The 24,185-nt window shown below is 45.7% G+C and overlaps 1 protein-coding gene across 5 annotated transcripts in view; it reads left to right on the top strand.

Annotated features, from left to right (window-relative positions):
• LOC112668863 (cystatin-9-like) overlaps nt 1–24,185 on the top strand; it is a 1,128,704-nt gene that overhangs the window by 77,978 nt on the left and 1,026,541 nt on the right. For 3 of the 5 annotated variants that reach the window (XM_049100026.1, XM_049100024.1, XM_049100022.1), the window contains 3 exons: nt 16,698–16,756; nt 19,076–19,189; nt 19,878–19,945. The exons of 1 other annotated variant lie outside the window; for it this stretch is intronic. In XM_049100026.1, the coding sequence (XP_048955983.1) occupies nt 16,698–16,756; nt 19,076–19,189; nt 19,878–19,945 (241 nt within the window). The remainder of the gene's footprint in view (nt 1–16,697; nt 16,757–19,075; nt 19,190–19,877; nt 19,946–24,185) is intronic. One more of the 5 variants, XM_049100023.1, reaches the window with a different exon arrangement.

Below are 24,185 nucleotides of genomic sequence, written 5' to 3'. Positions count from 1 at the left end.
TCAGGTGGCATTTTGTCCTTAAGAAAACTTTGAGGGCATCAGAAAAAGCAGGAAGAAACTCAGTGTTTTACCAGACTTTTCTGGAAAATAAAGCTTGAGGTCCAGGTGTCATCTGGGACAGGATACTTCATGATGTATGTATCTCAGGGAGAATAATCAAGGAGTGTGGGAGGGGGCAGGGTGGAGGGCACAGGGGCCTAGGCAGGGCTGGGGTTCTTCCCTTCCTAGGAGGGAATGATATTGGAGGCAAACCGTAGGAAATTGCCATAGTTCTCTCCTGTTTGACTTACCAAAGTGGCGGTTTTATGGAGTTCAACCTAATATTTAGTTAAGAAATGGCCAAAGAGGGAAAACACTATGAATAGAAATGAATACTGGATATTTTAAAGTTCCATGCATTACAAGGAATCCAGCCAGAGGCATTGCTCCTTCCCAACACCAATCCCATTTTCCCCAGCAAAGTGTCCTTCCCAACATTAGTTCCCTACTCCTCCCCCTCCTGGACCTCTGACCCTCAGACCTCCTGGAGACAATTTCTGACATGTGCAACTGATCCTAACAAACAAGAGCAGAGGAATGAAGAATTTCACCTCTCCTCTTTCCTTAAGATGAGCTTCACCTGCCGTAATGTTTCACTGGAACACAACAAGCAGAGTGCAAAATCTACCTTAAAAGAGCCTCTTTTCTATGCATCTTCAATTAGAATTAAGACAAGTGCCATAGACTAAAATTCTCATCTAGAGAAGAATTTAACTGCCTGTAACCTTCAGTGAAGTCACAAAAAGAAAATTCCATATATTTTTTCTACAGAACAGGTGCATGAGCTGGAAAATGCAAAAGGACATAAAATATGTCCAAAGTGTTGTGATAGAAACACACCCCAAAGTCTTCTTAGTTTCAAAAAGAGACTCATCATGACTACCTCCATGAACCAGCTCAAATAAAATGTGATGGTTTTCTATAATCTAAGCAGTACTCCCCACATCAGGAATATTTACTGAAATATATTGATGTATTATTGCTCCAAGAGGGAGAGACGTGCTGATTGATGGTGATTTGTTGTAATCACTAACACTTAGGTGACAGGTATCATACTGAGTGTTTACACCAGTTTCCTCACTTCATCCTATCAAAACCGCATGATAAAGAAACTGGCATACAGTGTTGTCACCATGTGCAAGTGGCAGAGCTGGGAACCCTGGGCAAGGTGATAGCCAGCCTGACGCCCCAAGGGGGTTATGTGCAGTCTTTTCCAATCTACTTACCTTATGTTGTAAGATCCCCAGGGCCTACATTTCTGGACTGTCTTCTACTTTCTTCTTCCAGACATAAATTAATGTCTGGTGGATCTTCTCTCAAAATGGGAATCTCACAATTATTATTCTTTTTGGTTCATTACCCTTTTATTTTACTTGAATTTTAGAAACTGCAGATGGTAAAAGAACTGTACTTTCTTAAGCAGCTTTGCTGTTGCAGACCAGGGCAATGAGACAGTTTCAGTGTCTCCATTTGAGTCTTGACATGAACGAAGAGCCTCTTTTCCACCATGTGCGTCCTGGTCAAGCCCCAGGTGATACTTAACAGTGATGCTGTCTGAAATGGTGACTTCAGGATCTGGGGCATCAGTTGCCAAGTTCCCTGGTTGCATTTGGGGAAAACTTCCAGGAAGATTGGGATCCAGGGCCATGGTGGAGGATGTCTAGACCAATTGGCCTTACTTTTCATTACACATTCTTTTTTTAAGAAATATTTTATTTATTTATTCATGAGAGACACGGAGAAAAAGAGAAGCAGACACACAGGCAGAGGAAGAAGCAGTCTCGCTGCAGGGAGCCCGATGTGGGACTCAATCCTGGGACCCCAGGATCATGCCCTGAGCTGAAGGCAGATGCTCAACCACTGAGCCACCCAGGTGCTCCTCATTACACATTCTTAAACATAAACAACAGAGCAGAAGTTGCAACCTCAATTGTTTTACAACTCAGATCACAAAAAGACTATGGTGCACCTGCTGGACCATTGGGATTGTGGACCATCGTCTGTCTCCTGCATAAGCACAGGGTTGAAGTCCCAGCTCTGGTCCCACTACAGCAGACACATGCTGCCCCCTTGACCCTCTGTCCATGCTAGTCTCTGATGAGAGTGAAAGCACTAGTCATGGTCGGGAACAGCCTTACGGGAACAGAGGGCCTGGCAAGGTTATAGTCTGAGTTCATTTTCCTTTTTCCTGCAGAGTAACTTGGTTTCTTTGCAGAATAGGGTGTTTTATTTGAACAATGAAGTAATGTTCCTGTCAGTCTGGCCATGGCCCCTGTGAGCTGGGACATCTTCTGACAGTTGATGGGGCCTCTCTGGGGATGTTGCCACGGCAGCCTCCTCCCAGTCTCCCCCAGCTCACAGCGGTGCATTTGTTCTCTAATTTTCTTTTCTTTTCTTTTCTTTTCTTTCTTTTCTTTTCTTTTCTTTTTTTTCTTTTTTTTTGTTGTTCTCTAATTTTCATTCCTACCTCCTTAACTTAGATATCAGATTTACTTGACAAATATTTGTGAATGTCTTCCACCTTCCTCACTTCTGTGGGATTGGTATTTGTCCTTCAGCCCACCCAGGGAGACGCCAGCACTCCCTCCTTGCCCTCACAGCACCCTGCCTTTGCCTGTTTGGGAGGTCGATCACATTGTGTGGCCATTATTTTTCTGTTTGCTTATTGTCCTTACTATACTATGAGCTCCCTCATACTTGAGATGTTTGCTGAAGTGAACTTAATTATTTCATTGAAGCTTATAAACCACCCAACGAAGAGGTGGATTCCCTCCCTGCTACAAAGGGAGAAACAGTGACTTCCACGTGTGCCTGATGGGGTTGGAGAGAGCTGGGGTTCAACTGGCATCTGCAGGGCCCTGGGTCTGTGGTGCTGAGGGGCCTTCCTGTTGTCCTTTGGTCCAGTTGGCTAAACTATACCTGCTCTTTGACACTAGGTTGTGTGCTTTCAGGAGAGCTGGCTACCATATCACATGCGCTAATTAGGCTTCCACCACACCCTGAAGAGCGTGGGGTTAGGTGAATGAGCAACTCCTGTTGTCAAGGACTTCCCTGGAGCTGTGAAAAGTTTGGTCTTAGGATGTCCTCAGGCTCAGGGGAGGCAACCATTCCTGGAAGCCTCCCAGAGTCCCAGCTCCTGGGTCATACCCCTTCCCCTTCTCTGTCCTTGGGGCATCGATCACACAGCTGAGGGTGCCCAGTTACCATGACAACACTCACAGGGCAACCCCAAATCACAGTCCTGCTTTGGTACATTTATTTATTTTTTTAATATTTATTTTTTTTATTGGAGTTCAATTTGCCAACATATAGCATAACACCCAATGCTCATCCCATCAAGTGTCCCCCTCAGTGCCCGTCACCCAGTCACCCCCACCCCCCACCCACCTTCCTTTCCACCATCCCTGTTCATTTCCCAGAGTTAGGAGTCTTGATGTTCTGTCTCCCTCTCTGATATTTCCCACTCATTTTTTTCTCCTTTCCCTTATAATCCCTTTCACTAATTTTTATATTCCCCATATGAATGAGACCATATAATGATTGTCCTTCTCCAATTGACTTACTTCACTCAGCATAATACCCTCAAGTTCCATCCACGTTGAAGCAAATGGTGGGTATTTGTCATTTCTAATGGCTGAGGAATATTCCATTGTATACATAGACCACATCTTCTTTATCCATTCATCTTTCGATGGACACCGAGGCTCCTTCCACAGTCTGGCTATTGTGGACATTGCTGCTATAAACATCGGGGTGCAGGTGTCCCGGCGTTTCACTGCATCTGTATCTTTGGGGTAAATCCCCAGCAGGCCAATTGCTGGGTCATAGGGCAGGTTTATTTTTAACTCTTTGAGGAACCTCCACACAGTTTTCCAGAGTGGCTGCACCAGCTCACATTCCCACCAACAGTGCAGGAGGGTTCCCTTTTCTCCGCATCCTCTCCAACATTTGTTGTTTCCTGCCTTGTTAATGTTCCCCATTCTCACTGGTGTGAGGTGGGATCTCATTGTGGTTTGGATTTGTATTTCCCTGATGGCAAGTGATGCGGAGCATTTTTTCATGTGCTTGTTGGCCATGTCTAGGTCTTCCTCTGTGCGATTTCTCTTCATGTCTTTTGCCCATTTCATGATTGGATTGTTTGTTTCTTTGGTGTTGAGTTGAATAAGTTCTTTATAGATCTTGGAAACTAGCCCTTTATCTGATACGTCACTTGCAAATATCTTCTCCCATTCTGTAGGTTGTCTTTTAGTTTTGTTGACTGTTTCTTTTGCTGTGCAATTTAGCGGGCTGGCCCATAATCACCGGCCTCCTGATCACAGACAGGGAGGCTGGGAAATGCTGGACTTTCGAGTAAAATCTACCCAGACAGAAGCAATACAAATAAGGAGGGGTGTAAATGACCTGGGGAGTCACACATAAGCTGATGACAGACATCTACCAGCTACGGTTCCTCCTCCCTCCCTCCTCCACCTCATTTTCCTCCTCCTCCTCCTTCCAAGCAAAGCTAAGGATTTTGCCAGCTTCAGTTGCAACTGGTGGTCAGGCTGTCACTGGATACTGGGCAGAATGGGAGGATCAAAGATGCCTGCAGTGGGGGCTCAGTTTTCAGGAACATTTTGGCTTCCCAGGTGCTGATGCGTGGCAGCTCGATGTCATGGCTCGCAGCTGCCCGTGAGGACAGTAGGCGTTCTCGGGGGGATCTGAGGATGAGCTGGTCAGGGCATCTTCCTGCGTGTAGGATGCAGATGTTCAGAGCTGCCAATTCACAGTGGGCCATTTCGTGGAAATTACTTTTGACACAAAATGAACAAACCTCTTAGAATTACTATTAAAAAAAAGAAAGTTTTTCCATGCCCAAGTGAGGGTAGCTGCCTGAATACACCATCTTCCACAGAAGAGAGTGCTCAGGGGAAGGAATGTTTAATACAGGGTTGTTTATCTTTTTTGTTACACCAAGAGATACAAATCGTCATAATGAAGGAGATTCCAGAAAATTACAGACTTTATCTTATGCGTTCAGTGTGTACAAAGCTGCAGGCTTCAGAGGCACGAGTCGGAACTTAGATTTTTTTTTTTATGTTTTTTTTTTTTTAATTGGTGTTCAATTTACTAACGTACAGAATAATACCCAGTGCCCGTCACCCATTCACTCCCACCCCCCGCCCTCCTCCCCTTCTTCCACCCCTAGTTTGTTTCCCAGAGTTAGGAGTCTTTACGTTCTGTCTCCCTTTCTGATATTTCCCACACATTTCTTCTCCCTTCCCTTATTTTCCCTTTCACTATTATTTATATTCCCCAAATGAATGAGAACATATAATGTTTGTCCTTCTCCGACTGACTTACTTCACTCAGCATAATACCCTCCAGGAACTTAGATTTTTACTCTTCTCTTTAGTTTGAAACATTTCTTTTAGGTTATTTGTTAACAAAGCAGATGTACAACTTGTGCTTTGGGCAGAAACAGAGCCCATGCTTGAAGTTTGGTGTGGTCATTCTGACCTTGGTAGGAGCTAAAGTCTAGCTTCCCCCCTGGGAGCTCAGGAGATGGCCCACAAACATGAAAAGTTGAAAATTTCCTTTATCATTATGCCTATAAGCTGGGTTGCTGTGAGAGCCTGAAATCTGTAGTAGTTAGCTTGGCCACTGTAACAAAGTTCCCCTCTAGTGGGTGCCTTAACCAACGGAAGTCTACTTCTCATGTTCTGGAGGCTGGACAGTCCAAGGCCAGGATACTGGCTGGTTTGGTTTCTGGGGGGGACCCTCTTCCTGGCTTGTCGACAGTTGCCTGCTATCTGTGTCCTCACATGGCAGAGAGACAGAGAGAGTTCTCTCCTGTCACTCCTTAGAAGGGCACCAATTCCCATTATGACTTCACTTAACCCTAATCACCTCCTCAAGCCTCCATCTCCAAAACTGGGGGTTAGGGCTTTAAGCATAGGAATTTTAGAAGGATGCAAACATTCCGTCCACAGCAGTCATGATGCTGTGGTGTAGACATTATGTCTACATCCTTTGGGACCAGACTGCCTGAGTTCAAGTCCTGTCTCTGCTCCTTGCATGCAGTGGAACCCTAGACAAAATTTTAAATCTCTCCAGGCCTCAGTTTCCCCGTCTGTAAAGTGAAGATGGTAAAAAAAAATCCTACTTTGGAATAAGTAGTAAATGCCAAATGAGGCTCTATTAAATAAGCCATCACATCTACTCACAGAGGGTTTCATAGTGAGTGAAGTTCCCTAAGATGCTCTGAGTCCACCTGGCTTTTAAACTCTGGCACTGACGACCCTGGCCAGGGTGCCAGGACAGGAAGCTCTCAGCTATTATCTTGGCAACATAAAGACTTGTCTGCAACAGCCAAGCCTTCCTTTTTTTTTTTTTTTCTTTTTTCTCATGGAGGACGCACAGTTTGTTAATAGTGCAGCACATCTGTGTACACCTGCTTATCCATGCACCTCACCAAACAAGCCTGCATGAAACCATGCTGTGGGCCTTGCCCCTCACCTGCCAGGCTGCAGAGGAAGCCCTCATCCCGGGGGAGAGGGTAAGGTTTTCCTGCTTCTCGGATCCGCTCCTGTCTCCTTACTTTCCTGGTTCTCTGTTGTCTGGTATTTGACCTGTGGTGTCCATGTCTGTGTCCACCACGGGTCTGCTTCTGAGCTCATTGAAGTGCTTGGCAGAACTCAGTTCCTGGTGATTCAGGCCCCCATTTATTTGCTGGCTGTTAGCTGGAGGTGTTCTAGCTCCTGGATGCCGTCCCCATCACTCCAGCGTCAAGGCTTGCAAAGGCATGTGGGTGTTTAGTGTTTGCACTTCTGTTTCTTCCCCTGGCTGGAGAAAATTCTCAGCCTTGAAAGCGATCAGTCAGGCCTACCTGGATAATCTCCCTTTCGTCATTGAGATTAACATAATCACAGGGGCGGTATCTCGTCATATATGTGAAGGAGGGGTCACTGGAGGCCACCTCAGAATTCTGCCCTTGTCAGCACAATCAGACCCTGTCCCCTCCCTCTAGTGCACTGGGACCTTGCCCCTTCACAGGGCTCAGCACCTGGCTGGGAGGTCAGGGGCACAAGTGGAAGGCTATTGAGAGAGAAGCGCGGGCTTCCTGTGCCGGCCCCAGCAGAGGGTGCGGGTGGTAAAATGTCCAAATATGGCAAAGACTCTGATGTGCTGTGGGTTAGGAGTGGTTTCTTGGATGTGAGGCTGGTTCCAGAAGATTGTGAATCCTTATAGAACATTTCTGGAATCTGGGGTTGGAAGTGAGGGCTCTCAAAATCCTTTCCATAGTATCCAAGTCTACATTTTAGTCGTTCCTCAAAATCGTTAGTCTACTGTAGCATTTCTAGCTGTGCGTTGGTGGGCGAGCTATTAACAACTTTGTGGCTCAGTTACCCCATAGGCAAAGTACAGATGATCATTGTCTTTACCGCACACGACTTTTACACGCTAAGTGTTTAGAACATAGAAACACACCCAGTGCATGAGACGAAAATAAGAGCAAAGCATTCAGTTTCAAGATGCAGCTGAAAAGTGTTTTAAGGTCATAAAACGGGGCGGATCCTTTACTGTGAAAGCAAATTAAATGTCTAATGCTGGGGAACGTTCAGGTGAATCAATGGGGACTGTTCAAGTTGAACAGCTGTCCTGAGCCAGGCAGAGCAGGATGCCCACTGGTTTCCAGGGTGCAGGGAAGGTCATCTTTGTGGATGGGCATGTCACTGGCCACCCATGGCACTTTGGGGGAGGCAACGAAGGCACTCCCTTTACCAGCTTTGGCTAACCCCACAGACAGAAGAAACTGAGGAGTAGGAGAGGCAGGAGCGGCTGAGGGAGGCCTTCAGCACAGCCCCTGTGACCATCCTGACTGCTCCTGGCTTTCCAACATAATGAACTTTTCCTCCTAAATTCACTTGGACTGTTCAGGATTTTTGGGCTTCCTGGAATTTTTATTGAGAGTTTCAGATTTTTCCAGCAACTTATTCTGATGGCTTCACAAGCAGCTATTTGGGCAAAACTAGAGATTTACGTGGCTTCATTCCTGAAACTCTTCCATGCCTGTGGGTCAGGACTACTTGTTTTATTTTGAAAATGTCTGAGCTTAAATATTTTTGTCTGTTAGAAAGTGGAGAAACATGAGCGTTCATATGCTGAAATCAAAATTGTGCGTGTACTTATTGTGTATGTGTGCGCATATGTGTATATTTTTGCATGTATGACTGGTGCATGTATGTTTGTGCATGTGTGTGTGTGTGTGCATGAGTGCAAACCTGGTCCCATCTGTACATTCTTCCTTGTCCTGAGACTGTCTAGGGAAAATAAGAGGAACGTAGCTCCTTAAAGCCGCTAGTTTGAGGCAGGGGTCAAAAGTTTCCATATGCTTGGAGACAAATACTTTCCTCTGGGAATGAGAACAAATGGGAGATAACAGCCATCAGGGAGTACTGGTTATCTGGGAAAAACGAGAAATATCAACTTAAAGCCTCCTTGCACAAATATTTTTGTTTTCCAGGAGTCCTAAAAAATATTAACCATGGAGAAAGGCATCCTGTGATGTCTTGTGTCCACTGAAGAGTGACAACCACAAGATAACAGTGATGGGATGAAGGATACCTCCCCACTCCCAGCCCCTCATCCTTGGGAGAAATATACACTAAAGCCTTGCACACTGGCCCTACAGAGAGTGAATTTTTTTCTCGTATACAAGCTGCCTTTAATAAACTCCACCTGCTTTCCCTCTCTTGAGCTCAGTGTTCATTTCTATGACACTGAGGCTCAAGAACCTGGTGTGCAGGTTCTAGTAAAGGTCCCACCTTGGTTAAGGTTTGTTGGCTTGGTAAGGGCTCTGGTTAGTCTTGTGAATTTTCACAGAAATCTGTATACTCAACTAGGCTCATTTAAAAATTTTAGGGGTAAGGGGAGCCTGAGTGGCACAGTTGGTTAAGTGTCTGACTCTTGGTTTTGGCTCAGGTTTGATCTCAGGGTCCTGAGATCAAGCCCCACGTCATGCTCAGTGGGGAATCTGCTTAAGACTCTCTCTCTCCTTGTGCCCCCCTTCTCTCTTTATCTCTCTCTCTAAAATAAATACATCTTAAAAAAAAAACAAAACAAAGAAATAAAAAAATTTAGGGGAGGGCAGTAGAGACTCCACATCTGTAAGGAGCTTGAAGGTGAGAGCCCGAACTGTTAGTCATCCACTGCGGGTGAGAAGAAGGTTGTTTGGAGAGTGTTTATAGGACCAGAACCTCCACTCTGAGGAGTGTTGGTGAGTCTCTGGAATTCCTAGACTCCTGCAGGTCCCCACTCACTGAGCTGTGTTTGGTGCTGGCTCTAACCACACTGAGGGGTGGGGCAGGAAATAAGGGAGAGATCTTAGCCTTCCTGTGCTTCAGGGGTACTGCCCAGGGATTTTTACCACAACAGTCTGGGCTTACAAGACACATTTTTCTCTGGATTTTGGCTATGTGAGTCGGGGAAAGAATTGATTTGTTAAGTGAGAGTAAAATTTATGTTCAAGTTTAGGAACCAGGTTAGATAGTAGAGCATGGACTTGATTTTCTATGCTAATTTAGAGTCTGAGAACATTTATTTGCCATTTTACCCATTTTGGTATGCTAGTGAGCTCTATCAAATCCCCAGTGGAACGAGTCAACCACAAATGATAAACATTAAAAGGCCTTGTGATATGCAGATACCCCCTTCTGCCCAGAGGAGGACAGGGATGGAGTACAAAGGTGGGGCTAAGCTGTGCACAGATGGGGCGATGGAGGGTCACAACTTGGGGTCAGGAGTCTGGATAATGGCACCCAGGCACTTGGGGGGCTCACAGGTGAAACTAGCCACACCTGCTTAGTCCCTGAGTTAGGAGCATGGGCTTCTGGGTCTGGCCCTGCCTATTAGCTGGTTGTGTGTACGGGCTGTTTTCCTGAGGCACACTGCCTAACCTCTCTGAGCCTCAGTTTTCTTCTCTGCAGAATGGGATCAATAACAGAGTCAGCTTCGTAAAGGTAGTGAGTCTTAAGTGCAATCAGAAGGTCCAGAAATTGTGTGCTAACAGAGAGTTGGGGAATGCTGGAAAAGTGATGTGCTTCGTTTTTTGACTTTTTTTAAAATTTAGTTGTATTTATTATTATTTTTAATAAATTTATTTTTTATTGGTGTTCAATTTGCCAACATACAGAATAACACCCAGTGCTCATCCCATCAAGTGCCCACCTCAGTGCCCGCCACCCAGTCACCCCCGCCCCCCGCCCCCCTCCCCTTCTACCACCCCTAGTTCGTTTCCCAGAGTTAGGAGTCTTTCATGTTCTGTCTCCCTTTCTGATATAGGAGAAAAAATAAGTGGGAAATATCGTTTTGTGACTTTTGAGCTTCCAGTAAGTGTTGCTTATTCCCTGGGTGGGGGATGCAGATTCAAAGATGTCCTCAACCCAAAGAATTTCCCTCCCTAATTCCAAGACTGGGAGCATGACAGATACAGACGGTGCATTAGCTGGCATACATATGCAGATGTGATTAGGGTCACTAATCCTTTGGAGGTGATCCAGGTGGGCCAAAGAGAGAAGAGCCTCTTGCTGATGGCAGAAGTCTGAGAGATGCAAAGGTGAGAGGGTTCGACTGGAGGAAGCTCTCATTCCCAGCCTTGACATGGAGGGGTCTTGGGCAGGGCCTCAGAGCATCATTTAGGAGCTCAGAATGGTCTTTAATGGATAGCCCGCCAGGAAACGGGGGTTGTGAGTCCCACAAAAGCAAGGAACTGCATTCCGCCCATGACTCACTGACCCTGAAAGCAGGCTTTTCCCAGGCTCTCCAGATAAAGCACAGTATGGTCGACACTTAATATAGGTCTGTGAGAGTCCAGTCACACCTCCAAGACTTCTGAGCGACAGAAGTGTGTGATAATAGGTGGATACTGTGTCAGGCTGCCAAGTGGTGGTGTTTGCCACATAGTAAAGATACCTACCACACGGGGCCACTTGCACACAGAACTGTCTACCTGACAGTGACCACCAGGGTGGATGCACCACGAGATGGCTTCTCGTCCACTGCGGAGGATGGTCTTCCCCGCCTGGAGCACTGTGGCCCCACCTGTGACCAGTGACAATGTGGTGCCCTGGAGGCAGATGCCATCCCACGGGAGGACGTGGAGATGTAGCTGTGCAACAAGGTGCTCTTGTTTTTCCAGGAGGGTGGGATGTGACAGATGAGCCTGGATAGGGATAGCCGGCTGGGGAATATAAGGTTTTATAGCATTGCTTTAATTCAGCTTTCAGTTTGATGAGTGACGTCCTTCTGGTGAAATGTGTGCGGCTTCAGCCCAAGACTGTAAACCTAATAGGAATTTGGTTCGCTTCACGAATCAAGATAATTGTACTTTGAAAAATGTTTTCAACATAACATTAATTTCGACCTTTACGTAAAGTGCGAGAGAAGTGTGTTTTTAAAATGGATATTCATGCACGACTTCCCATTATCACCTTATCAGACTTTCGGAGTTGCTGCGGCAGTAGATAGTTCAGGTGTTGAAAATAAGCAATCACTTATTTTTATGTTCTTGCAGGGACATGTTTTGGCGATCGAATGGAATTTGCTTTCTCTTTTTCCTTACGGGAGTCTCAAAAACAAAGGCCCCGGGACAGTCTTGGGTCCTGCTACCCAGAGCTCACCAGCTGTGATTGGGGTCGATTAAAAATGAAGAGCAAGCAAAGCATTAGCCCATGTCGTGTCCTCTGCTTGCCTCTGCTTCCCGCTCCTGGAAGGATTCTCCTATATATTGGGTGTAAGATCCTTTCTGTGACATATTTAAAAAGCACGTTAAAGATTTATAAATGAATTCCCACTGGATCTCACTGGTTTCCTGAGTCATGTTGACACCTTACTTCTCTGGTCTGTACTCAGGTAGTTAGTTCACTACCCTAACCTCACCTGTCTCATTTGGATGAAGAAGCCCTGGCCAGATGCTGGCCCTGAAGACTTTTTTTTTTTTTAATTAATCATATAGAGTTTTAAAAAATTAAGGCAAAATTCATACAACACAAAGTTCACCACGTTAGCTATTTTAAAGTGTACCATCTTGTGGTTTTTAGTACATTTACAATATTCTGCGAACATCACCACTACTTAAATTTGGGACATTTTCACCAAAAAGAAACTCTGTACCCATTAAGCATCACTCTCTGGAAGGATATGGATTTGCCTCTTCTGGACATTTCATATAAATGGAATCATACAATAAGGGGCCTTTTGTGACTGGCTTATTTTACTTAGCATGTTTTCAAGATTCATGCATGCTTTAGCAGGTATCAATACTTCACACTTTTTTATAGTAGAAAAATATTCCATTCGGTGGATGTACCACATTTGTGTATCCATTCATCCATTGCTGGACATTGAGTTGTTCCAACTTTGGGGTTATTATGAGCAATGCTGCTGTGAATATCTGTATAAGTTTCACTTTAAGTGAGCCCCTGCAGAATTTTTGGTGTGAGCTAACTATTGGGTCTTATTTGAAAATAATGCTGATACCCTGGTGAGTGCCTGTTAGTAGGACTTTAATGCATTGATTGGCTGTCCAGGAATTTGTTTTTCTTCAGAGAAGACTGTATTTTGTTAACTGCAGTGGATTACTTAAGAGGTATTCCTCAAGGGCGTCATACTGCAATGTCTACCCTATACCACCTGGAAGTCTTCTCATGTTGTGTCCTTGCCAAGAAGCCTCCCATGTGGGTGAGAGTGCCCCTTCCCTCCCAACTTCTCCTCTTCCTTCCCTTTCTTCCCACCATGTTTTTAAAGGATTCTCTGATATTTTCTGAATTCTACTATTCTTTTTATTTCCTCCAGACCCATCTCCTGTTGTCTATCTTATTAAATCTAATGCTTTGGAGATTGAATTAAAGATGTCAGGCCCTTTTGCTGAGAACTATTTTAGTAATCATGATTTCTGATACAGAGATATGCCAGAAAACGTGGGACAAACCCCATGGCCTCATGTCATATGGTGCTGTGTAAATCTGGCCATATGGGGGGTGCATTTGCTCTCACTAAGATGAGTTTAGGCTGACAAGATTTTAAATTGCATTGCTGGAAGTGTAGGGGTCTGAGGAAGACTCAGAGATTAGGCACAGAGTTCATGTGTGGCACAAATGCTCCACACCTCTCACAAAGTCCCTCCTGCTCAAGGGCTCCCATGCGTGACTTTCTGCACCAAGCTCCACAATGGGGGCACACTGCACAGCCTCTCCAGCTGAGCAGCAAAGTGAGGGGGGTCATTGGCCAACTATGTGTCCTGTCGCCCCCAAATCACATATCTGCAAACACTGGAATTACAGTTCTGCAATGAACAGCTTGGCAAAACAACTTTTCTACGGAAAGCACAGAACTGCTGTGTCTGACCCAGGAAACCAGAAAATTAGGCTTTCCTGGGGGCATAAGTTTACTGGGTAGAGATTTTGATGCAGACTTCCTTATTGAAATGACTTTTTTTCTAGGTCTTTCTTTTTAAAAATTTTAACCAACAAATATCATTGAATTTGGGTGCATTAAATATACATATGATGGGATTTCTCAGCTCTCCAAGTGGTGGTGTAGTCCAGAGCCCTGATCTTCCAACAAGGAAGCCCTCACTTCACTGCAGAGTGTCTGTAGTTCCAGAGACATGAAGCAGAGACTTTCGCTTATTTTGGCAACCCCAGGGTTTCTGCCTCTGTCCCTCTGGTGGCTTATCCAGCAGAATCTGACATGTAGACTATTGTAGTTTTCAGCATCTTTCCCTGCTCATTGGTTGGTTTCATGAGCTGAGCTCCAAGAGACTCTGGAATCAGGACGGTCTTATGATGGGAGCAATCCTGACTGCTGCAAACCTCTCTCTGGATCAATACACACACACACACACACACACACACACACACACACACACTCTCTCTCTCTCTCTCTCTCTCATATATACACATGCATGTGCATATATATGTGTTTGCTTATTTCTTTATTTGTTTCAAGACTTCTCTGAAAATACTAGAAAAAGGAGAGGGAAGAGGGAGGCAGAGGATTAGCATCAAGAGTATAACTAGGAGACCCCACTTTCTTTGTGCATCTTTTTGCTGCAAGGAAATACATGACAGATCAAGAAGGCATTAACTTACACTTCCTTCAACAACTTTTTAAAAAAATGCAAGTAACCCAGTGCATGTCCTGTAAAACTTTTGGAATGTGAAGGCAAGCAAAACTATGGTTAATTAAATGCTTCATGTTTGTCATAGTTAGCATATTATATGAGATCAGTTAAATGTGGCACTCAGGTGAGCTGAGCTTTTATGGTCCATATATACCATTCCACGGTGCATTCTCCACATTCCATCAACATTCACAGTACATTTGCTTCATGTTTATAGGGCTTTTATTTGCAGGCAATGTGGCATAGCAGAGAGTGCACTAGGGTGAGAAGGAATGGAAGAGGGGGCAGCTTTGTAGTTCTGGCTCCCTGGTGGCTCTTGAGAAAGTCATGCCCTTGAGCCTTATCTTCAACGGAAACTAGAGTGGTTTCTACCATTCCAGTCTTTGAAATAACTGTAGAGCTCCAGAGGCATTAACATTTTTGCTTTTTAAAATGAATTTTTGGTGCACCCTTGGTTTGCAGTTATTATTGCTACATGACTGACCATCCCCACATAGCAGTGCCTATTTACTGCTGCTATTTGTCATTCAATGGGTCAATAATTTGGAAAAGGCAGTGTACAGAGCTTCCACTGGAGAGTATTGGAGGGTTTTTTCACTCATGTGTTTGAGGAGTGCACCTGCATCCCCATGTGGCCTCTACATAGCTGGGCTTCCTCATAGCCTGGCTGCCTCAGTGGAGGGGATGTCTTCCAGGCAGGTGTGTCCCAGACAGCAGGAGCAGGTGGCATCACCTTCTGCAGCCCAGCTCTGCCACACTGAATCATCCGATCCCCTCCCTTTCCTCTTCTCTTTTCCTCAAGGCCACGACCACATCTCACCCTCTATTAGTCTTCTTATCCTGGAGTATCCTGGTTAGGAGAGTGGTCTTAGGAGCTGGATTGAAATACTCTTCCTTGTGCAATAAGAAAATTAGCTTCTACCCTCGAGGGTCAGAGAGTAAATTCATGCAAAGCACTTAGAGTGGAGTCTGGTACAAGGTGCGTCCTCAATGAATGGCCACAACTCTTCTCCTGCAGTGTGGTACAAGTTCCTCCAGGAACAGCTCTGTGTCTTAGTCACCTCTGCCTTGCATTTCCTGCAGTTCTTGGTCAGTAGAACACAGTCGGCACAAACTCAGTCTTTGCTCATTGCGTAGCCTTGATGTTTGCAGGGCACAGCCCCCCATGACTCATGTTCCCTCTACCTGGGGTCTTTGGCTGGGTCTGTGTCAGGGTCTGTCTTCTCAACTGACCCCACCATCTCAGAATGCCAGCTTTGACCGACCCCCATGGGAGCTGCCCTTGCTCTCATAGCTTCTGTTTCATTTTGTGTGTAGCACTTGGCACTACTGAAAACATTTCATTCACTACTTGCTTCTCTTGGACTGTGATGTGAGCTCCATGAGCACCAGATTTCAGTGTCTTGTTTGCTGCTATGTCCTCCATGCCTAGAGCAGGGCCATGGAAGGGGGATGGAAGGGGAAAAAGATTGGCTTCATGATGATCTCACCAACACGTTGCAGAGGAAAGCTGCATCCTGCACTGGATTGGGATTTAATTCCTTTTTAAGCACTTAAAAAAAAGCTCAATGATATTCATTTAGTCTTATTGTATTTATGTAAAATCCATTCATAATAAAAATAAAACTATATCTTCCCAACAGCAACTTAATTTTGAATGAAAATATTTGGGGGCTGTGTCCTAATGTGGACACTCAGAGTGCTTGGTCACTTTGTAGCTGTCCCCAGCTCTGGCTTTGCCCTGAGTCCACGGTTCTCTCTGCTGGAACTCACGGCTCCTGGCGGACTTACTTGGAGTCCACTAACTTCTCAGACCGTTCCTGGGTCACCCTGACCCTCAGCCCTCAGTCTGAGGCTGGGATAGTCCAACTCCAGCGGAGAGGACAGGTTCCAATTTTGCTGCTCCACCCACTGCAATTCTCCTAAGAAAAGAGAGAAGACAAAATCCTCTTTATTTTGTGCAGATGTGTCTTTGAATGTTTGTTGGTTTTCCTTCTTGTAACTTGAGTTGAGAGCAGACATCTAAGAAGTTTATACAGTTCTGGATGAATTACTAGAAACTGGATATTACTGGATTTACGTTATTTTAAACATAAAAAGTTAGATTTGCTATGCACCCCTCAGCATGAATGTTCTGGTTTTCTTGTTTTGTGTACACTCCAGGGTCTGGCTTTATTTTTTATTTTTATTTTTTTTAAAGATTTTATTTATTTAGTCATAGACACACACAGAGAGAGGCAGAGACACAGGCAGAGGGAGAAGCAGGCTTCAGGGAGCCTGATGTGGGACTCCGTCCCGGGTCTCCAGGATCACACCCCAGGCTGCAGGCAGCGCCAAACCGCTGCACCACCGGGGCTGCCCCAGAGTCTGGCTTTAGAAGTTCCAGATGTCTGCTGGCGGGGTGGGATTGCCTGTGTAATTCTCATTTCCCTGTGATTCTGTATCTCTCAGGTCTCTCTGTCTCTCACTTATGCACCCTCTCTGTCTCTTGCAGAGATAAACTTCAAGGAGCCAATGTCCTTCTGTGTGCCACCATGACATCTGAGCTTTGTGGTGAGTGTAATTATGACTTTAATGATCTTATCATGCACCCAGGGGCTGCCCTAATTCTTAATTGGAGAATGTGGGGTACACAGGATAAAGCCTGACTATGTGCATGCCTTGAATGCCTGAATGGGGGTTCTCAGGCTTGGGTACTCCCTGGAGTCACTGGGACCTGCAGGGAGCACTGGGCCAGGTTCTCCCTCCCAGTGGGGGACTTCACTGGCATGGTGTGCAGCCTAGACACTGGGGTTATGGATCTGCAGGGGTGCTGACTGGAGCCAGGCATGGGGACCCTCAGGTTCTCTGGATTGTCAGTGGAGGCAGTGCCTGGTGGGCCCCAGGAAGGGTGTGGGGAGCAGTCAGCATGCCTCTGTCACAGAGTTTGCTTCTCAGGGCTGCATGAGTAAATGATCAATAAGCTGCATTATTTATTGGAGAAAGATATCCACATGGAAAAGAATGGCTGAGGTTGGATGACTTTGTTGAAATGTAATCGTAGATAGATTTGACTGGTTGGAGACATTATGGTGTCACTTTCCCAGTGATTTTTATTAGTTGTCCCCAGGTTCAAGTTTGGGACTTGGGTAAAGTTAGAACCAGCTTCATCTGACAGCACCTGGCTGCCTGGCAAGGCTGGCTGAGCGCACAGGGAGATGAGTCAGGCAGGACCGGCTTGAACCCGGGCCAGGTGTGCTCACTTAATTCCAGGCTCACAGAGGGTAGATGGGGTAACAGGTGGAGGAGCTCTGAAATCCACCAGGCCTGTGTGGTACCTGGGATTCAGCTCCCTGAGGTATCAGGGACAGTGTGGTGGGCCAGCCCATGGCCCAGGACCTCACTCCTGTGCTCTGCTGCCCTTAGCACTGTCTGCTTGGCTGAAGGATGAGCATGGAGGTCTCTGTTCCCACTCTCAGGGACAGTCCCCCACCCTTTGGCTCACTTCCGATGGATTCCTCACTGCTTCCTCCTAATGTCAGTGTCATCTACCCCAGTGCCCCACGCCCACCTGCCAGGGGAGGATGGGAAGAAGGATGAGGCCTGTGGGGGACATGTCCTCCTCTGAGCATGCTGCCCTGCTTTGCTCTTGGGGCTGGCTGTGCTGCTTCTCCATCCTGCTGCTCCTAATGTCCCCAGTCCTAGGTCAGGGTGCTGGCAGAGGTCGCCTCATGTCTCTGAGTCTGTGTCCCTCTGAGGCCACACATGGGAGGCATACAACAGCCACATGGATCTGCGGGAGTGCTCTAAGTAATCCGGATGAATGTTCAGTTGGTCTTGACCTTGCATCCTGGCCCTCGCCTGGGGGGTGCTTCAGGGAAAGACAGCATCAATGACAGCCACTTCTAGAATCACCTTAGATGGAGAGGTGGAGATTGTTTTTCCTTAGAGGCACTGAGGAGTTTCCCACCACACATGTGGCCTTTCACCATGGAAACATGATGTGGTTGGACCCTGAGCAGCCCATCCAGGGCCAAGCCCTGTGGGATCTGTGGGGCCTCAGGACACTGGGAAAGCTGGCTGCCCTGTCCCAGGGATAGTCTTCGATAAGCACAACTGCTTCTTCAGGGAGTCTGACAAGACAAAATTGCAGGCCTCTGCTCTCAGCCATTAGTGCTGAGAGCAGAGGTAGGCACTGGAACCTCTGATGGGGAAGGAAGCTCAGGCTCCTGTCAGGATACAACCCGCTGGAAGGACCACCTTCCATGAACAGAGCAGAAGTACAGCTGTCAGGGCACAAGGGTGGCTGCAGCGTAAATATGCTGCCTTTCAGTGCTAGGGTTGGACACACGCAAAGGCAGAGGACAAAGAGGTAAAAACTTCAGGCTACAGCAAGACTCCATGACAAATACTGCATTTTTAAATTACTCATAAGTGAACTGAAGCTTCAAACCCACCAGTGGATTCTGGTTTATAAGAGGAGTTCTGATTCCCATCCCCTCCTCACGGCCTCTTCAGGGTCATCTCAAGGACTTGGGCAAAGCCAAGGCACAGATGGGGCCTCTGCCTACAGGGGGCCTCCGCTGGGCCCTGCAGCCTCATGTTCCTCCGTGCTGTATTCTGAGGAGGCCGGAGCTCCACAGAATCTCCTCCCAGCACAGGCTACACAGGGGCTGCCTTCTCCTGGGGCAGGGGAGCCCAGGCCACTCTGCCTTGGGGTCCCAGCCTCTCCCCTCCTTCAGCGCCAGGGAATGGTCCATGTAGTCTGCAGGAAGCCCCTGTTCCTGTATCTCCTGAGCCTCCTAACTCTTCCTTATAAAATGGACTTGGGATTTTGGAAAACAAAAGCCAGGAGGTATCCACAGCCACGTCTACTTTCTGCCCTGCCACCAGCTTCCTCTATAGTACCACAAACACTACTTGCCATAGTAGAGGAAGGAGAAGGGAGAGAACCCAGAAGATTGCATCACAGTCCTTCAGCCACCACAAGTGCAGGCCGACTGCAAGGTAATTTGGGTTCTTCATTTATTGAGAAATGTCTGAAGAAGGTGACTTGGTCTGGGCAAGAGCTGAAGCAACTGTGGGCAGAGATGCAGTGGGGCTCTGGACCTTGGACAGGCAAAACTTGGCCTGAGAGGTCAAGTCCAGCCAGACCATGGTTGGTCTCAGGGGATACTGCAGGGCCCAGGCTTCCACCTGTGAGCGCAAAGAACACAGAAGGCAAATCAGAGAGCATGGTCATGTTCAGGGATAGCTAATCTGGACTTGTTGAGGTGATGTTCTTTCCGTGTGTGAATGCTGGATCCTGATCCCACAGAAGGGAATGAGGAGGTTGGTCCTAAGAACAAGCTGGCCCCATGCCACTTCCTCCTACCCCTCTCTTTGCTGAATGTGTACATTCTTTGCACTAAGGCTGAGGTCAAGGTTAAGAAGCACTTTCTACTCGCTGGTGGTCTTCTGATTCTCTAGGAACATTCTGGGACCCTTCAGGGCACTGCTGCTCCATCTCTTACTTTGTGATTGAGGGTCTTCTCCATACTAGTAAGCCCTCAAGGACAGGAACCACATCTGAGTCACCTTGATTCCCACACAGGGGAACAGTACATTTCCAGGCTCGGGTAAGGCTTGCTCCAGGGCATACATGATGTGATGAGAACTCACTTTCTCTCTCCTATATTTCCCTGTCAATTTTCAGGCAGCCTTTCCCCTCATGGTCCCAAGATGGTTTTCAACACCTCCTGGGGATACCACTCTTCATTTTGGGTAAGCAGAGAAGTCTTATCTGAGCTCCCATGGAAGAAGGTGGAAAGTCTCATTCTCTCCTAAGCCCTTCCTTTTCATTGTCTGTCACTGGCTTATATATGTACACACTGAGTCCACCATGACAGTTAGGGTGAAGACAGTAGGATTGGTTCCCATCCCTGGAACTCATGGGTAGAGAGAGGGATCATTGGGAGGGCAGATTCCACAAAAGGGAGTCTGGATGTTCTGGTGGGGGAAGGGGAACTAGAGGCTGGGAAGGGCCTGGCACAGAGCCTCTACGTGACACAGCTGTCTTTTAGTTAATGCCTGCAACTGCTCCAGAGGTAGATACTGCTGTACAGAACAGAAACTAAAGATGAAGGAGGTTAAGTATATAGGTTTATGTCTCTGCCTCAACCCTTTTTAAAGGATTTGAAGCATTATGAAGGGTTAATTAGGTTATTTATAGCCCATTACTTATAAATGGCAGGTCAGTCCTAATCATCTTTTTTTTTTTTTTTTTTTTTTTTTTGAGAGAGTGTGCATGAGCACGAGTGTGTGCAGGGGTGGGAGAAAGGCACAGGGAGAGGGAGAGAGAAAATCTCAAGCAGGCTCCCCACCCAGTTTGGAATGGGATATGGGGCTGGATCTCATGACCCTGAGATCGTGACCGGAGCTGAAATCAAGAGTCAGAGGCTTAACTGACTAAGCCACCCAGGTGCTCCTGTCCAAATCATCTTTCCCTCATTATACCAGCATTTTGTTTGAGGTTTTGTTTTTTAAAAATATTATTTGTTCAATTTATCAAAATGTGTTAATTCAACAAAATAGTATTGTAAATATGATTAAAGTAAAATTCTTTCTGGTATACAGTTCCAAGACTGATACACAGAGCCATGAAACCAGCTCACCACAACTGAGCTACGGATCAGTTCCTTCTCTGCCAAATTTCTTTGTGCTATAATCTCTCCCCAGGCCTCACCTGGAAACCACTGATCTGTTCTTGGTCTTTATAATTTTTTGCCTTCCAAAGATACCTTTTTAAACAACAAGAAAATGCCGCAGATATAACATGGTAGTATTTTGAATTTCCAGAAAATAGTGATCAAAAACTACCCTGGATTCAGGTAAGCTTTAGAATGAGGTTGCATTAATCAGTCACTACACTATCGACATCCTTTTGAAAAATGGCATTATTTGTGTGTGAGAGGCCTTGCTCTTTTGTTTATGGGTTATTCCTGGAAAACTTATTGAACCATAATCTCCCTGAAAGAATTTACAGCCTACAGGCTGGCAACCACGGTGGTTCTGTCAAACTCAGGGAATCTCACAGGCTTTGAAGAAAGGAAGCACAGACCTAGGCTCTGCCTGCAACCCTGGTGAGCTGGTCCTACAAAGCTGGAGCAGACTTTACAGTCCGGCCTGTGCAGACTGTAGTCCCAGTTCAAACATCAAGAACTGAAGAGAGAGATTAAAAGATCCTCCACAAGTCTATTTTTTTTTACTTTTCAGATCAAACATTCCTCCGTTTTGTATGGGGAATATAAAACAAATGATATGTCAAATTGGTGAGAGAACCAACCTTAGTGGGTGTTCTTTGTGTTTATCTTAGTGTTAAAATGGATGAGAGCTTATAGAAAAGAATGTGCTCTGGATAAAGAACTCATATACTTGTCCAATGAAGGGATACTGGTGCTGTGATCACACCCTCCACGGCTATGGTGATGGATGTAGGGATATGGGCCAAGTTCCAGCTGGTACCGGGTGTCTGGCTTGATGGTAGTGGGCAGCCTTCTCTACACAATTTGGCTAGCATTTGTATTGCTGGATGCTCTGCTGGCTCAGCAAAGCAGAGAACATATTTAAAAAAAAAAAGAAAAGAAAGTTTGCATTTCTAATATGTCATTAGATCAGACACAGCTTCTCTGAATATTTCTGCCTTCATCACAATTTCCTATTCATGGACTGTCACTCCTGCCCCTCTCATTCCTTGCCACTCAGAAGGAGAGGTTATTAAAAGCAGATTCATGGATTCTACTCTAGAGATTTTGAGTCAATCAAATAGTCTAGAATTTGCATTTTTAGTAAGCAACCAGGTAGTTCTGATACAAATGGGTCACACACTACACAGACCTCTGTTTAAACATTTTGGAGATGTTTCCAAATATCCATGAGTTGGTACATTTCTATGCTGTGTCCATCTGAAAGGAGCTGATCACTCAAAGAAAAAGATGCAAATCCTGTCTTATCACCATGTGGCTTGGACACGCTGGGTTATAGGCATATCACACTTTATGCAAAACCTAAACAGAAAAATCTGCCCAGCACAGGTAATTATTATTTGTTTATAAACTATAACTATACTTGTCCTTGGGCCTTGCTAACTCCCGATCATGATCTCTGCCCCAAGCAAAGGTCACTATGAACAAAGGCAGGGAGCTTGGACGGAGGGCAAAGGGTGGCAAAAGGCAGAAAGCTCACCCATGTCCCCCACTTATGCTCTGGGGTGTCTGGGACAGAAGTGATCTAGGGCCAGGCAGGCATAAAGACCCCCAACTCCCATGTACCTGCTCCTCTTTTTTTTTTATGTTTCACTTTTTTATTTTACTTTATTATTTTTATAATAAATTTATTTTTTATTGGTGTTCAACTGGCCAACATACAGAATAACACCCAGTGCTCATCCCGTCAAGTGCCCCCCTCAGTGCCCGTCACCCATTCACCCCCACCCCCCACCCTCTTCCCCTTCCACCACCCCTAGTTCGTTTCTCAGAGTTAGGAGTCTACATGTTCTGTCTCCCTTTCTGATATTTCCCACACATTTCTTCTCCCTTCCCTTATATTCCCTTTCACTATTATTTATATTCCCCAAATGAATGAGAACATATAATGTCTGTCCTTCTCCGATTGACTTACTTCACTCAGCATAATACCCTCCAGTTCCCTCCATGTTGAAGCAGATGGTGGGTATTTGTCGTTTCTAATGGCTGAGGAATATTCCATTGTATACATAGACCACATCTTCTTTATCCATTCATCTTTCGATGGACACCAAGGCTCCTTCCACAGTTTGGCTATTGTGGACATTGCTGCTCTAAACATCGGGGTGCAAGTGTCCCGGCGTTTCATTGCATCTGTATCTTTGGGGTAAATCCCCAACAGTGCAATTGCTGGGTCGTAGGGCAGGTCTATTTTTAACTGTTTGAGGAACCTCCACACAGTTTTCCAGAGTGGCTGCACCAGTTCACATTCTCACCAACAGTGTAAGAGGGTTCCCCTTTCTCTGCATCCTCTCCAACATTAGTGGTTTCCTGCCTTGTTAATTTTCCCCATTCTCCCTGGTGTGAGGTGGGATCTCATTGTGGTTTTGATTTGTATTTCCCTGATGGCAAGTGATGCAGAGCATTTTCTCATGTGCGTGTTGGCCATGTCTATGTCTTCCTCTGTGAGATTTCTGTTCATGTCTTTTGCCCATTTCATGATTGGATTGTGTGTTTCTTGGGTGTTGAGTTTAATAAGTTCTTTATAGATCTTGGAAACTAGCCCTTTATCTGATATGTCATTTGCAAATATCTTCTCCCATTCTGTAGGTTGTCTTTGAGTTTTGTTGACTGTATCCTTTGCTGTGCAAAAGCTTCTTATCTTGATGAAGTCCCAATAGTTCATTTTTGCTTTTGTTTCTCTTGCCTTCGTGGATGTATCTTGCAAGAAGTTACTGTGGCTGAGTTCAAAAAGGGTGTTGCCTGTGTTCTCCTCTAGGATTTTGATGGAATATTGTCTCACTTTTAGATCTTTCATCCATTTTGAGTTTATCTTTGTGTATGGTGCAAGAGAGTGGTCTAGTTTCATTCTTCTGCATGTGGATGTCCAATTTTCCCAGCACCATTTATTGAAGAGACTGTCTTTCTTCCAGTGGATAGTCTTTCCTCCTTTATCGAATATTAGTTGCCCATAAAGTTCAGGGTCCACTTCTGGATTCTCTATTCTGTTCCACTGATCTATGTGTCTGTTTTTGTGCCACTACCACACTGTCTTGATGACCACAGCTTTGTTGTACAACCTGAAATCTGGCATTGTGATGCCCCCAGATATGGTTTTCTTTTTTAAAATTCCCCTGGCTATTCGGGGTCTTTTCTGATTCCACACAAATCTTAAAATAATTTGTTCCAACTCTCTGAAGAAAGTCCATGGTATTTTGATAGGGATTGCATTAAACGTGTACATTGCCCTGGGTAACATTGACATTTTCACAATATTAATC

Source organism: Canis lupus, chromosome 23 (genome assembly GCF_003254725.2).
Source record: "Canis lupus dingo isolate Sandy chromosome 23, ASM325472v2, whole genome shotgun sequence".
NCBI lineage: Eukaryota > Metazoa > Chordata > Mammalia > Carnivora > Canidae > Canis > Canis lupus.
This window is presented reverse-complemented; position numbering and strand designations above follow the sequence as displayed.